A 16,604-nucleotide genomic window follows, 5' to 3' on the forward strand; every position below is an offset into this window, starting at 1 on the left:
GTTGACTGGAGTGTCACTGCTGGAGTTGGCAGAGCTGTAGGGACCAGAATGTGGAATCTGGAAATCTGTAAACGAGAAAGACCATCAGCTGCATTATTGCAAATGCCCAGTAGATGACATGCTTGGATTAGAAAATTATTTCATACTGAAATCCATATTTACCGTTGCAGTAATTGCATAATAAGAGGTGAACTGGAACGGCCTTTGTTTATGAACTGTAGATTTGTTATCGCAAAAGAAAGTATTGATTTCTTTGACCAAAGATGACCCCATAGATGTGCTGCCATGACTATTGGGTAAATTTCAAGAAGAGCTGTGGATTTTAAATGCAGTGATGGCCATGCACTAGAAAACCATTGATTGTTTAAAAGATCTCCGAATTCCATAAATGAAGTGTCTGTAAATAAAACCAGATCATGCGGGGCTGAAATGAAATCATCATAGAACACAGACAGCCCATTTCAGTGCTGTATGAGAGCAGACCACATTTTAATTTTGGATGGAGTTGGGGATCGAGGTTCTGTTGGAAAAATGGGAAGGAGTGATGCAGATTGTTGATCTGGTAGAGGTTGAGGCTATTGCAGCTTTTGAAGAGAGAGAGGTTGAGTGGCCGGTAGAACCGCAAACTGCATGCATTGGCTCTGAGACCGCTGCAAATCCTGCTGAATAGGTCTAACTCAGGTTGTGCTCAGTCTATGATGTGGTTATCTGCTGCCAGAATAGTTGCTGCTGCGGAACATTGCTTCTCTCGCTCGATGTTGGACACCCGTTTATCCAAATTGCTAAGCTTGGTATTGACTGAGGATAAGGTATGCATGAATGGTTTCATGAATGCTTTTATTTCATTGAAGATACGAGAATGTTCCTGCTGGGTTTCGCTGACTGAAGCGGCTGCCTGCTGGCCTGATGTGCTGGCTGCTGGAGTAGCTTGCTCTGAAATAGTCTGCCTGTTGTCTGACCTGGGCCGCTGAACAGCCCAGCGTGTATGGGATTTCTTGCTGGGATCTTGCTGCCGTTTTTGAGGAGGGTTTTTATGAGCTTATTGAGAGTCCAGTCTTTAAAGTACTATTGTTCTGGAGTGGTGGGCTGTTCAGCCCCAGGTTCTCGCTGTCGGAGAGTGCTCCGATACGGACATAACGTTATCCTCAAAATCCTTCGAATCCAAGGCAGGGAGGTGGTTGAGTATTCCATGTTTAATTCTTGCTCTTACACAATACATTTTTTAAATAGGTTTTGAGGTCGCTTAGGTTGAAAAGAAAACAAAAAAACAAACACAGGAGAACTGCATAGGGTGTGCTAATGATTTACACCGAGCCACACCTAATAGGTTCACATAAGTTTTGTGCTTACCCTTGATGTATATCCATTTTTATTCCTGATTTATGACTTCGGTTTGTGCCTGTTATTTTACACTTGCTTCTCACTGGCGTAGATTCAACTAGCTGTTCGTATGTGAAACGTACACAGGCTTTTAGTTACTTTAAAATAAAGCACCTTAAAATATTAAATAAGCCAAAAACAATGCATTTGTTAATAGTCTATTAATAATAGTTTAATAGTTTATAAATTTGACTGCAGTGAAATTATCAGAAGTGTGTTGCCATTCACTCCTATTATAGTCAGTCATTTTAATTATAAAAAGCAGAGTGCAACATATAAACATTGCAATTGATGCAGAGGAAGAATCTGTACTGTTTTAGAGTTCAAAGAAAACAGGCCCGCTATGAGAATCCTTTTATCAACATATTTGCAGTTTCGTTTTGCAATCCTTTAGTATTAAGCAACTTCTTTACAGGTTGTATTAGCCTGCCACCTGTTCTCTTTCGTTTCCTTTGAAACTGGCAGCCGGTGGAGGTAGTGTCCTCGTCTGGAAGAGACAACGAGGGCAACGACGGATTCATCCAACTCCTCTGCTCCAGATACAGCTTTAGTTGAATCAGTTTTTATTGTTCATTCTGCTAGCTGGGGTTTGATGAGATCCTCTTCAAAAGCTATAAATGTAAGACATGACGTTCTACTTTTTCAGACCCCCCTCGCAACTCTGCAAGTAATCACACCTATACTGGGCGTATAAAACCCCTGCCATGATGTGGATAAATGTCCACTTGGGTTTAAAGTACATTGAACTAACAAAACAAGCATGTCAATAAAATATTTGCTACGGCTGTAAATTCTAAATTAGAGCTGTAAGATGTTGGTGATGACCTTGACATATATCAACAATATATACAGAATAATATAGAATAAGAAATGCAAATTAATAGTTTAAAGAAAATTGCATACGTGGTATTTAAGAACTAGGTGTACTAGATGTAGAAAGACTTGTGTTCTCAAGATACATATAGAACTGTGTGACATTCAGATGGACAAATGAGCAGACACCTCTGTATATTCATACACACACACACACACACACACACACATACACACATATATATATATATATATATATATATATATATATATATATATATATATATATATATATACACACAGTGCCTATAGAAAGTCTACCCCTCTTTCAACATTTTCACCTTTTGTTACCTTATAGCCTGAATTCAAATGCATTAAAATTGTTTTTCTTTTTCATTTATCTACACATCCTACCCCACAACTTCCAAGTGAAAAAAATATTCTAGAAATTTGTAGAAAAGTAATTAAAAATAAAAACTGAAATAGCTTGGTTGGATAAGTGTCCACCCCCTTGTAATAGCAATCCTAAATTAGCTGAGGTGTAACCAATCGCCTTCAAAATCACACACCAAGTTAAGTGGCCTCCATCTGTGTTAAATTGTAGTGATTCACATGAACAGATCATTTGAATGATCACAGTTCTTGAATAGATGCATAGTCAAGAAGACTCCATTGCTTCAAGTTCAAAGCTGTTTGCCAATTTTTTATTCATTAATAGCTCTGAAAAAATTTAAGATATATAAAATTAAAAACCAGCTTACCAAATGTGTGCATCTTTCATATTGGAACATTTGAGATGTAAGACTTCCAAACTCACTTGTGGAGTTTAGACTCCAAGGGTAAAAAACATCAGAGAATTAACCCACTGCACCAACCAGGTCAAAGTTGTTTTTTCAAGTGTTGTGAGAGAAGGGGTTGTACAGTCATCGTTACAAGTAAATAACAGCATTTATTTCCATGCCTGTGTCATAGTTGGCACTCAAAACGGTGCTTGGTATCTGCTATTATAAATAAACCTAACAGTCCAGTCTTTGGAAATAATAACCTATTGCAAGTTGAAAATATTTGTTAGTTAAAATATAATGGAACATACCTTAATGACAGGGTGACAATTTTGTATATGGTGTCTATTTCTATTTGGCTGCAAACTGAAAATCCTTAATTTTACTAAAGATACTGTGCTATAGGTATTGTGAGTCAGGTCTTAGTCTTATCGTAAGTTTAGATTTATTATTATTATTGTTATTATTATTATTATTATTATTATTATTAGTTTATTTAGCAGAAGCCTTTATTCAAGGTGACTTACACAGACTAGGGTGTAATAAATAAAGCTAAAAAATACAGTGGAAGCAAAAATAAAACAATATTGCCATAGGCCATTAAGCTAACACTATGGTATTAGACACAATTGGGGGCTTTACATGGGCGAAACATTTTGTAATTCTCAACTGTAAGTCTAGGTATGTCATTTGAATGATGTCAGGGACAGTGATTGGCTGCCTGCTTAGCTGAACAAGGTTTAAATTCTGTCTGTTTCAGGTTCTGCGTACAACTTGCCTTCAGCAAGCATCAGCACAGGTAAACTTTTCAAATGATTCTCTTGCTAACTCTCTTTTACAAGTCTGCTATTCTAGAAGCTCTGATTGCAGTGTGCTACAGCCTCGGGTAGTCTACTGCAGCCCAGTCTGGGGGTAAAGTTCTCTTCCACAGGGTAGTCCAATACTAGTGCTGATGGGTCTGTGAAAGCACACTTGCATTGTATAGCAAGAAAGCTATGATGATGTCTGCATGCTTTCAAAATATTACATTTATTACAATCAGACGACATCTTAATCCTCAGAAGCAAGGCTTGCAAACATAGATAGATTAAAATGAAGAAAAAAAAACAGCTAGAGTCTAGATTTTCACAATTATATATTTGAGACATAATGAATGAATTGATGTGCTTGAAATGGCAAACGCATGGAATTATTATGCTAGTTATAGTGACTTCAATGATACCATGTGTACAGGTACTGCCTCCTTTTACAAAACAAGTTGATCTAGGGAAATTAGAGTTCTGGTTTTGAGTATCACAGTCTATTTTCAAAACTATTTTCCTTTTTTTGCAGGGATTCATTGAAAACATGATGTCGACAGCTTTGTTACTTTGCTTTCTTGGCACAGCGTTTGCAGCACCAGTAAGTATTGACTGAGCTTGATACATTTCTGCCTGATACAATTTGACTGTCGTATGACTTCTGAAAACAGCTTTCTTGGAACAGTTAATCTACTACAAATATTCAATAATTTAACAAACAAAAAATGTGCATGACCTTTGAATAACTGGAATAACATTTTTTAAATGTCTTGTGTGCATGTGTTTGCATTGAATAATGATACCAGATATCACAAATGAAACTGGGAGCATTAATTAAATAGCTATTGTAAGGGAATGAAAAATGTAAGCAAATTAAAGACTGTCAAAGTAGAAGAACAATGTGGGCTTTATACTGGAGGTGAGCATTTGTTAAACATTAATAATAATAATAATAATAATAATAATAATAATAATAATAATAATAATAATAATAATAATAATAATAATAATAATAATAATAATAATCATTGGGCTTTGAGTGCTAGTTTAGCCATTTTTATTGAACTGGTTTATTGAAGAATTTCATATTTTTCTTGATATTATTAATGTTAGTTTGCTTTTATCAAGTTGTATGCACACTTTCGAATAGACCGCTACACTCCAGGTTCCAGGGTTCTTCTTCCAGTGAGCTGCATCCTGCTTGCAGAAGGGTTCCAGGCTTGTTGTTGGTCCTGGAGTTGTTTGATCAGTTTGAGAATGCAGATGTTCGTATTATTATGAAATACAGAGCACTGAAGGTGCCTTTACACTGCTGTCAATGGGAGAAAGCAGGGCCATTAAAACCGTGCCCTTAAGTAATTGCAAAGTGCCCTTTTTACTGCGTTTTATTGATTTTTACTGTACATACAAAACCATTTAATAACAAATCTGCAAGTATACTTACACTGTGTAATAGTATACCATTTCCACCACAAGTTCAAGATTTCAATCTTAGCCCAAAAAACGCAGTTAGATCTTAATTGCTAAAACCAACATGATGCCTGTATTTCATAATCATAATAATAATGAACTTCATAATGTGCAACATTCTTTTTTATCCTGTCTATTTTTGCTTTGATTATTATTATTATTATTATTATTATTATTATTATTATTATATTATTATTATTACAGACACCACAGCAACAAGGAGCTACAGAACCTGCCAGTATAGAAATCGTAAGTTTTTTGCCTTTTTTTCAGAGCACAGCATAATAACAGACACAATATGCTGTAATACAGGCACAGTCAAGATGCAAATAAACTCATGGTTGTGTTTAAACATTGCTGGGACATGTTTAATAGGCACAAATATACTGATGCTTTTGCAGTCTGGTTAAAACATCTCTTTTTAAAAACTGATTTGCTGCTATTCACTCTACTATTTCATTTTAGTAAACTAAGCTTTTTCTAAGTTACAATAATAAAAATACAATACACATTAATTTATGTACTCACGCCATGGTTTCCCAGAGCACTGAACAAAATTAAAAATAAAACAAGATATGTACAACTATAGCCAGTTATATAAAAGACATTAACAAAAAATATATGTACAATACACTCCAACTACAGCCAGTTATATAAATGCACATTAAACAAGACATGTACAATACACTCCAACTACTACACTCTTAAAAGAATGCAATGTTTCCTGCCTATTGTCAACCAGAATAGAGTTCCATAAACGAGGAGCACAACAGCAAAAAGCTCTTCTGTGTTCCGTCAGTAATATTGTTTGTATGGCTCTTTAAAGGCCCACAGTAGACGAGTGTGTTCCAGGTTCTGTGTTCCGTCAGTAATATTGTTTGTATGGCTCTTTAAAGGCCCACAGTAGACGAGTGTGTTCCAGGTCTGTTCCGTCAGTAATATTGTTTGTATGGCTCTTTAAAGGCCCACAGTAGACGAGTGTGTTCCAGGTTCTGTGTTCCGTCAGTAATATTGTTTGTATGGCTCTTTAAAGGCCCAGCAGTAGACGAGTGTGTTCCAGGTTCTGTGTTCCGTCAGTAATATTGTTTGTATGGCTCTTTAAAGGCCTGCAGTAGACGAGTGTGTTCCAGGTTCTGTGTTCCGTCAGTAATATTGTTTGTATGGCTCTTTAAAGGCCCACAGTAGACGAGTGTGTTCCAGGTTCTGTGTTCCATCAGTAATATTGTTTGTATGGTTCTTTAAAGGCCTGCAGAAGACGAGTGTGTTCCGGGTTCTGTGTTCCATCAGTAATATTGTTTGTATGGCTCTTTAAATGCCTGGTGACTTGTGTGACCCGGAGACAAGCCAGCAACCTGGTATCCAGTTTAGGATACTGTTGTATTTTAAAGGAGACACAAAGGCAACAAACTCAATACTAGCCAATCATATCTGATAGCCGTGTCACATGGTAAAAAAAAAAAAGAAAAAGCTTAAATTTTCAGAACACGGAATCAGTAACTCACATTATACTGAATATGAAAGTATAATTTAATGGGATGTGTAGGCTACGCTATTTGAAATAATGCTGCAGTTGTGCTCCCAGCTCAGCACTGAAATGAGACATCTGCCTTGTGATTAATCCTTGTGATTTTTGGTATTTTAATTTATATAAGAAAATGTGTTTGTTTTTTTTAACCTTATGTTAATAATACATTTTAATGTTTAATACTGTACAGACGTATTACTCAGGACCTTCGTTTAAACCGACCGTGCAGACATTGTATATACAGTATATATATTTATTAATAAAGTAAATATAATCACGTCTCGTAATCCACAACTGATCGCAGAAACTTAGCCAGCGGCTTTTCTTTGTTTTAACGTTTATTCATGTGACATATAAATTGAATAATGATTGGTCTACATTATTTTGTCAACCACAGTACTTACAAGGCAACACGCGGGCAACAACAGTCTGTCCATATCTTTCTATTACTAAAGTCAGTGAATCTTGACTCAAACCACTTCTACAACAGTCCTGTCCTGGGAACACAATGCTTCAGATTTATATGCAAGCTGGGGCAGCGTGCTGGGGTGGGCTTTTGTTTAATCCATTTCACACAGTTACTTGATTCGACTAATAAGTAGCAAAACATACTCTAACTTAACCCCTGGTGTTCTGCAGCTCGTTCCATATGGATTCCCAGGCCAAGCCTTCGGACTGCCACAGCCCCCCTTATCAGTAAGTGTACTTACAATTTTTCACAGAGAGTTCAGAGTTGTGGCTGCTTCCTGGTACATTTGAGTTCTCTTGTTCGAATTAAGGCACTAGGAGGCAGCAGCTTATCTGTAACCATGAACACTCAAAATGGCTCAATTTAGAACTACTAAATAACAAAATGAGTTCAATGAAAAATTCAGTTCCATGTCTTCAGTGTTGAAATGAGCTTTGATTCACATACAGTACTTTATCACTGTATGAGATATTAACCTTTGCAGAGGTGTAAATGGCTCTGGTTCATGCAGCTCACGTAGGCAATGAAATACTTGGAATATTGCAAATGTTGAATTAAAGAATCTTAGCACAAGACAGGGGAAAGCTGTAACAGTGTTAAGAACTCTGATATAAGAGGAAAGACAGTAGATGTTTCAAGCACTGGAACAGAATGAAAGCTAGTATTCTAATATAAGAGGAAAGACAGTAGATGTTTCAAGCACTGGAACAGAATGAAAGCTAGTATTCTTTTTTTACAAGCAGAACCACCCCTCCTCCCCAGCACAGAATCCTCTGCACGGACACACCGGGCCTGTCAGCATTGAGTTTGTACGTGTGTGATTTATTTATTTTAATTAAATGTCAAAACTTAGCATTTCATTTGCACTGGGTGTGTTAGACTGCTTTCATTTAAACATGTTTAATATTGGAAATTTATGTAACCAAATAAAAAGGTCACCATGTGAAGCACACTTTACAACATTACAGTATTGTAGGTGAGACTACACCATGTATGTGCATATATGTTCTGTGAATAACTATTGAATAAATAACCTGGCACTGCACACATGCCACTGTGTAAACACCACCGCTGGCCTATACATATGACATGCATGTCTTTGCTTTAGGAACGTTTAGCAATTGGAATGTTTAAACTCACTATTAACATCCCTAAATTGCACTACTAGAAATATGTATGTCTTGATAGATGCTAAAGCAACTGTAGAAAATATTGTTTGGTTTGAGTATACACTTATTCCACTGCAGTCTACAGTAAGACAAATGACACACAGTTGTGCCCTATTCAGCTTTACTTAGTTAAAAATATAGAAATACCATGCTATTAGTCTGTTATTGTCAGACACTGCTGAGTTAAACTCCAGATAGAAATACCATGCTATTAGTCTGTTATTGTCAGACACTGCTGAGTTAAACTCCAGATAGAAATACCATGCTATTAGTCTGTTATTGTCAGACACTGCTGAGTTAAACTCCAGATAGAAATACCATGCTATTTGGCTGCAGACTCAAAACATCCTTCTGAAAGCAGCTTACATTATTTAATAAGCAGGTGGCAAATATGTTCTCACATAATCCCTTCTGTTATGCAGCTGTATCCTTATGGTTATCCAGGACAAACGTTCGGAAACCCACAGCAACCAACATCAGTAAGTCGACATTTCTGTATTTAACCCAGAGCTGTCCAACCTCTTTTGTTAAGGAGCTAAACTGATGACCAGGGATGCTCTAAAGGGATTGTCACTAACAAAACATGAATTCACTATATGAGTCTTAAATGTGCAGTTTTGATAGCAACACATTTCAGCATTTTAAACACATGATATGCGCTACTACACTAGGGTACAAAAAATCCCTGTTTGCAAAGCCATGCTTTTAGTGTCTTGCACTTCCTGGGTCGCCCTGAGAGAGAAATTGTCCCCACCCCTTCAGGGCCTTCTTTCCTGTCATAACCAGTCAGTTGCTTCCCATAACGATTGGCGTGCTTTGCAGCCGGTAAGATGCTTTGACCCCAAATACACTTCTAGGGAGAAATTACCTTAAAAGTAAAGCAGTTACTCACTTGGAAAGCAGATGCATGCTGGGTAAAATGTATAAGATTGTGGTGAACTACAACCATTTTATAGAGCCATACAAAAAAATATATGTACTGTATTACTAAAAAAAATACTGTAACAACGAACCATAAAGTTGATGCTCCATTTGCTCTCGCAGATCTTTCCTTCCCACGGATTTATCAAGCCCAATGGTAGATGGAGTAATGAAGTAGTAAGTGGATTTCTCTAATTCCTCTAGCAAGCCTTGCTTCAAATATTTAGAGGCATGCCTGCATGTTGCTTTTCCGACAAGTTACAGAACGTACCAAAACAACAAACAAATTTGAGACTCAGAAGTGAATGGGGAGCCGCAGTCCAACATCAGTCTTTTTGTAACTTCTTAGTTGTACCAGTCCATAGCCATTGGCAAATGTTGAAACTGAGACCAATTATATACGGTTTATATTAAATAGAAGCGAATGATCAGCAGAATCTGGAGTTGAAAATATTTATAATTAGTTTTCTTATAGCAAAGGGGTGTAAAAAAGTAATTGTGTATTGATGAATCGTGATATGACTGCTCTACTGTCTTTTACTTTATTTTTGCAGCACGGCAATCCTCAATCCCCTCCAGACCAGAATCCCCAGCAACAAGGACCAGCAGGACCCACCAGCATAGAAATTGTACACAGTATTGTACTCCTTTTAAGAGACAGTGACTACAGTATAGACTGACAGATGGTTATCTATATTTTATAATACATGCTTGAATGAACGTTCCCATTGCTGTGTGGAGTGTAGGGAAAGTCATGCGATTGGGAGCTGCTTCAAATCCTGGTCGCGCCAAGTTGCAGATCTTGAGGGAAGCATTGCGTTCCTAATGGCTAGATAGGGAAATGTAAAAATGGCTTTTGTTTGTGTGCCACAGTGACCCCTACTGGTCAGACATGAGGTTCCAGTAGCTTGGCAACATTTGTTGGTTTCTGTTCAGGTGAAATCTGGGCACCCTAACGAAAATAAATGCATGGATGCATGAAATATACAACCCTTTTCGGAACCCAAAAGTCCCATGATGGCTATTTCAGCACCTGAAATCCTTCTACAGACTTCTAATAATATTTCTACAGATTCACTTTAGAGGTGTTTTTTCTATACTTACTGACATTTTACTTTTAAAAGCCTGACACTATACAAGGTCAGTGATTGAACACGGATCCCTCTCTTTCACTGGAGCGTTAGTAAACTATTGAGTTTGCAAAGAGTCCAGCCTTGCTGACCCATGACTGATTACATTCCACACAGCCTTCAGACTGCACAAATAAAAAAGTCTTAAATATTGAGTGACCTAGTTTTGAAAAATATTAAATGTTTTGACTAGAAGTCTTTTTCAATTCCTTCCTTTAAAAATCTTGCCACTGCCTTTACAATGGAGCCTTTTGGGTTTTGATCGCGCTGCAACGTCAATTTGCGACATGAGAGATCAATGGCACAGCATGTCAGACCCTGCAGAACAGGCCACGCTGATAGCTAGAATGAGTAAAGGCAGGCACGGATTAGACATAATCAATCTCAAAAAGACTTTAACAGTGACCAGTATGGAGTTCACAGTTGTGTAAATGTGAGTGTTTCTAAACTTAAGCAAAACCTTTTTTTAACAGCACAGAAAGGTTTTGTAAATACCAAACCTTGTTGAATTAATCAAATAATCAACCAAACAAATACAGCTAACAATTTATATTATATATATAAAAAAAAACTTGATAAATCTATTATAAATAGAAAAGAGAAGAAAGCATATTCTTTTTAAACTGATTTTATAATACTCTACTTCACTGCAGTTATAACGAAATGGTGTCTTACTCCTAAAAAAACAACCAGGAATTATTGACCCACGGGACTAAACTGAAACTATTGGATTTGGCCATTTAATTCCACAGTGGGATTTGTGATTTGTATGTTTGAGTGATCTCCTTTTCTATACTGCAGCTAGTTCCATATGGGTATCCAGGACACACTTTTGGACTGCCACAACAAACACAGGTAAGCCTGCAGATTTGTAATTTAAAAAGCAGCTTGGCATGGCTCTGAAATATGAGTTACTTTAACGAATGTAGCCACCTTCTTGTTTCGAATCACTTTGCACATTATTTTCTGTTTCAGTCATGACATCATAGGGACTTTCTTTAAAAAACATCCCCTCTATACAGCTCTCAAACATGTGTTCTCTGCAGACACAAGGAGCATAAAGAACAGTTTCCACATGTATAACCCATATTAAACAGATCTGCAAGCAGGACTGACTTAATCCACTTACTGTGGATCTTTTTGGTAACCTTAAGGGTCTGGATCAAGGTTCCTTTTGTTTTACTGCCTGGGCTATGTTACATATACCTACTGTATGACAGACAGCAAGAAGTGAAGAACAGCTCCTGAACTCAGATGACCTATCAAAAAAATACCCCACAATATTTGAGTAATAATCAATAAGAACCACTCTGCATGATTGCAATCATCATAAACATGCACAGGAACAGCAAGAGAATGCAATCTGAAGCTACTTACTGCTTAACAATAATGTATATTTGTGTTCATTCATTATTCATAATGCAAGCTACGCAACATTGTCCAGCAACCATTGAAACATATTATCAATGTGCTGAGCTACTGCTGTTTCACATTTTGAATATGAATAGTTCTAAATCTTGTTTTTAAATATGTGTATAAAGTGCATTGATTGTTGTTTAACTTGACTGGAACACAACACATTCTCAATTGTTTGTGATAGTGTGCAAAATAAATGCTTTTTGTATATTTCCAGCAGAATCCTTCAGCACCGGGATCACAGACACCCCAGCAACAAGGACCAACGGGACCTGTCAGTATAGAAATTGTAAGCTTTAGTCAATATCATTTAATATAACTGCTGGTAACGTCCCCCCTCCACTTATAATCACTGCGGTGAAATGTCACAATATACTGGATGTCGAACAAGCTCCTGATAACATCCCCTGTCCCTATTTTCACTGGATCATCCCAGTTTTGAGGAAGGTGCCCCGGGATTTTAATATGCCTTCCCAGGACACTAAAAGATCAAGTTTGTCATGTAGCTTACTACAGCAACACTACAATGCCAGCACCATACGCTGAGCACAGGCTAGATAAAGATACAATACTACTGTAATAGACACCCAATGTTAATTGGTTGTCAATTCTATAGTAGCAATATTAGGAATGTTACCTTTTGGATGAATGTAGGATTTCTAAAGAGGGTTTGAAAATTGATTTTATTAGCAGACACTACTGTAATCAATGTAATACCTTGTATACTTCTGGTTCCACAGCTAAATGGGCATACCATGCCATCAGCTCAGTTGGTCAGAAATAACTAAACCCTAAAAGTGGCAAATCCACTTATATAAATAACAGGTTTCATAGTGTTGCAATGAAGATCCTCAGTCAAATATCTACATTTGTGACTTTTTGATCGTATTTTGTGAGCCCTTAAAAACTAAACAAGGATTGTGATTGACCACATCTCAACCGTGACATGATCAGTACTGCTCCCCAGTCCTGAGTTGTATGTTGGTGGTGTAGACTCATGTCCACTACAGTTAGGCATAGATTGAGACAACATCTTCAGAGATGGATTTGAACCCTGACCTCCAGAGGTGAAGGCTAGTGGATTAGACTGCAGTGCCATCCAGCCACGTTTTCATTAAATTATATTCCAACTTACATTTTTTGCAGCTGTATCCTTATAGATATCCAGGCCATCCCCTTGGACATCCACAGCAAACCGTATCAGTAAGTACATATGCCTCCTTTGCACAGTGCGAGTATTATATTTACCATTATCAGCTGGCAATAGACCTTACCGGCATGCAATAGTCCAAGATAAAAGTTAAACTCAACAAAAATACAGTGAAATAAGATTAACAATAAAAATCAGGTTTCTAAGGATCCAACATGTTTAGATCATAAAATAACCTCAGAGCCTTGTGGTGCAGAAGGCTGAGACATTCTTCAGAGTTCCAGTTCACTGATCTACTGTATTTTATGTAAAATAAATCAAAGCTATGCTTATTCTTGCAGAAGACCAATCCGGCTGCACCACAGACTCCTCAGCAGCAAGGACCCACAGGCGCTGGCAGTATTGAAATCGTATGTTTGGTATTTTTCAGACAGAGCTCAGAAACGTCTGTGTTACAGTGCGTTGTGCTGTTTTCTTGTCTATTTGTTTACTAGACCTCCCTTTACCAGCAGGAGGGGCTGTTCTGACACCAATCGGGGCTGAAGCCTCACCCTCACCTTGGGGAGAAGAACCCTTTTCAAAGTTATAATCCAAAGGGAAATGTGGTTTCCATTCATGCCATGACTAACACATAGAACATTCTTTAATATGACTGAGACTATCTAAAGGTAGAAGCATCTACAGGTAATCATATAACTGAGCAGGTAGACATAGCGTGGCTCATTGACATTACAGTTGCTCTACTAGACCACAAACTAGTTGCAGTCTAACATTGATCAGTTGTGGCCCTCCTTGAGGGTCTTTGAACAGTACCTACTGTAGTCTTTCAACAGTATTTTGGTGCCAGGTAATTAGATGACATGGCATGGCAGGGTCTGTAATGTCGTTGGATATTGCTACGTTACACACACCCTTGAATGCTATAGTGCGGTTATACAACATCATCCATAACTATTGCACAGTCAATAGTGCTGCATTTAGTAATACTAAAAGAAACGCAATGACAGACATTTCAAATAGATTATTTTCCAATGTCTTCAAGGTCGTTTAAAAAGTGAAAATAGCTAACAAATAGGTTTAAAGAGAACTGTGACAATGTCCTTAGATATCACCATGGTTAAGACACTAAAATGAAAAGGATGATTCTTGCCATTGTATAACAGAGCTCAGCATTGAATTCAGTGTTAATGTGGCTTTCTTTTGATAATAGTATTGAGGAATTATAGCAGGGTAAATAATTTAAAAAATCTATTCTAACATAATGGCTTTTGTTATCCAGCTGGTTCCATATGGCTACCCAGGCTCTTTAGGACACCCTCAGCAAACAGGATCTGTAAGTCTGCTGTTTTCTTTATTAAACACACATTAGCATTAAGCAACCACTTTATATCTAGTCAGAAACCCATGGTACCATTTTTTATGTATGGTGTGATTAAATAAAATTTGTGAGAAGATGAGCAAGGCTTGGAATTGAACCCTGGACTCCAGAGCATTATTCTAACCTGGTCTCACTTGTGTTTCTTACAGATCTTCCCATCCCAGGGATTCATTAAACACAAGGTGCCACAACCAGCGGGTCAACGCAGTGTAGAAATTGTACGTTTTTCAAGTTAGTTTATACGTAGTTTGCAAGCCCCTTTAACATTTGTACATTTATGTTTCACCGGGAAAAAAAATAAAACCTAAATCCTGTTCAGATTTTCTGTTTTAAAGGGGGAACTAAATATCAGCAGCAATTCTGGAAACAAGACTGTGAAGACGTTCAGTAGCTGTTGCTCTCTGACAAAAAGGGTCCAAACATGAGAATTTGTCGTCGTGCGACGGACAAAAAATTAAATATTGACTATAGAAGTTGTTTCACCTTTAATGGAACTAGCACTGGGTATATCTGTCTATTGCCACATTCTCATTGTTCCCATGTAGTGCCACTTTTTTTAAGGTAATTTTTCCTACTCTGCAGCCACCTAAAAATGTGAGCGCCATCTCTAAACAACATCATCTATATTGATCACATCTCGTAATGACAAGAAAACACCTCCAACCCCTATTTTCCGCTGCATGTGGGGTCAGAACATTTAAGGAACTGATTGATTTCAGCTTAAATATTTTCTTAAACAGTAGATATATAAATCGATTCAGTCTGAGATAACGTATTTTTGTATTAATTAAAACTGCAGTGTAAATTGTAATGTGCCTGTTCAGGGAAGCCTGTTTATCTTCTAGTTTAGAGAACAAAAGGGGGTCCCCCCATTCGTACACATGTGTCACAAGTCTGCAACCCCACTGTCACCATCAATGCATGTTATTGTGCAAGTGGCAGATGGTGACGGACACGGTGTGCTGGACATTTTGTTAAATGTTTTCTTTTTAGTTGACTTTTTAAAAATTAATTATGGTTTTACTTTTACAATAAATATGTTATTATTTGGTGTCACTTGTAGTCTAAATTATCATCTTATGCACCCTTGTCCTTAGATGGCTGCATCACATCAATATTATGGTCTACTATATATTGTAATATTAATAGTTTAATGTTAATAGACTTTGTATGCGATACAGGTCAAAAGGTGTACTCATTCAAGAATGTATGAGTCTAATACTGTATGATGTAGAGCAGTGGAAACTAACATCAAGCCTTACTTGTGTCTTCTGTTGTTACAGCTGTACCCATTTGGGTTTGGACACCAGCAACCGGTAAGGCTGCCTTCATAAGAATCTGTCTGAATGTCTTGTTGTTAAATAAGAATAAACCTGCATAAAATGGTCATTTCGAAGAGTAGTTTACTTTCCACTAATCTTTAAAAATATATTTTTATGCTATTTTAAGTTGACAATTAAACAATCCCAAATAAAGACTTAACTTTAATAAATCTACAACAGTGCAAATCAAAAAGGATCAATCAAATCAGATTGATCTTAAACTAGAATAAAGTTTCTGGATGCCTGAGGCATATACTCTTATCTTCATGCTACGGACGTTTGATCATGTTTAAGCTTCTTATCATATTGGATATTTTTACAATGAAATAAAAAAGCCATCACGAGAATCCCTCCATTAGAGTACTGTATCATGATATACAACAGCATTGATTTGGATGTGACTACATGTGTCCAAGATGTGGAAAAGATTTGAATAAGTAACCTGACCTTGCACACATCCTGCTTTATCAACACTACAGCTGATCTCTATCTATATCTGACATGCATGTCTTTGACAATGGTTCATTTTTACAAGACAGTGATAGGAATTAGTCAGTCCCTATCCCATCTACCTTTGGCAATGTCTGTGAAGGTGCCGGATTTACTGTTTTGCTACCCAAACCAAACTCTCATCCCCAACACTGGGGAAAGGTATGAGTTAATGCTGGGAATTCTGATCATTTTGTGTACCCCAGGAATGGGGATTTGATTGTATTTGTGATGGTCATTTTTAAACCCCTAAACTATCCCCAGAGGGGTTACTTGATTGCTGCATTCCCTGCCTTATTGATTCACGCTTTCTTCTTATTGCTCATTAGTCAGGCACCCCTGAAACATGCCCTATGATTCGCTTGACACTAACTCATTTTATTTAACACA

The 16,604-nt window shown here is 37.2% G+C and overlaps 1 protein-coding gene across 2 annotated transcripts in view; it reads left to right on the forward strand.

The window, feature by feature from the left end:
- The first annotated feature begins 656 nt into the window (after positions 1–656).
- LOC121305112 (collagen alpha-1(IV) chain-like) overlaps positions 657–16,604 on the forward strand; it is a 105,176-nt gene continuing 89,228 nt past the window's right edge. Inside the window, exons 1-16 of one of the 2 annotated variants that reach the window (XM_041236655.1) lie at positions 657–809; positions 3,736–3,774; positions 4,308–4,376; positions 5,450–5,494; positions 7,410–7,466; positions 7,983–8,048; positions 8,831–8,887; positions 9,453–9,506; positions 9,884–9,958; positions 11,261–11,314; positions 12,096–12,164; positions 13,022–13,078; positions 13,367–13,435; positions 14,305–14,358; positions 14,553–14,621; positions 15,687–15,719. In XM_041236655.1, the coding sequence (XP_041092589.1) occupies positions 696–809; positions 3,736–3,774; positions 4,308–4,376; positions 5,450–5,494; positions 7,410–7,466; positions 7,983–8,048; positions 8,831–8,887; positions 9,453–9,506; positions 9,884–9,958; positions 11,261–11,314; positions 12,096–12,164; positions 13,022–13,078; positions 13,367–13,435; positions 14,305–14,358; positions 14,553–14,621; positions 15,687–15,719 (981 nt within the window). In that variant the 5' untranslated portion in view covers positions 657–695. Of the gene's footprint in view, positions 810–3,735; positions 3,775–4,307; positions 4,377–5,449; positions 5,495–7,409; positions 7,467–7,982; positions 8,049–8,830; positions 8,888–9,452; positions 9,507–9,883; positions 9,959–11,260; positions 11,315–12,092; positions 12,165–13,021; positions 13,079–13,366; positions 13,436–14,304; positions 14,359–14,552; positions 14,622–15,686; positions 15,720–16,604 lie in introns of both variants that reach the window. The other variant, XM_041236654.1, reaches the window with a different exon arrangement.

This window comes from Polyodon spathula, chromosome 41 (assembly GCF_017654505.1).
Source record: "Polyodon spathula isolate WHYD16114869_AA chromosome 41, ASM1765450v1, whole genome shotgun sequence".
In the NCBI taxonomy this organism is placed as follows: domain Eukaryota; kingdom Metazoa; phylum Chordata; class Actinopteri; order Acipenseriformes; family Polyodontidae; genus Polyodon; species Polyodon spathula.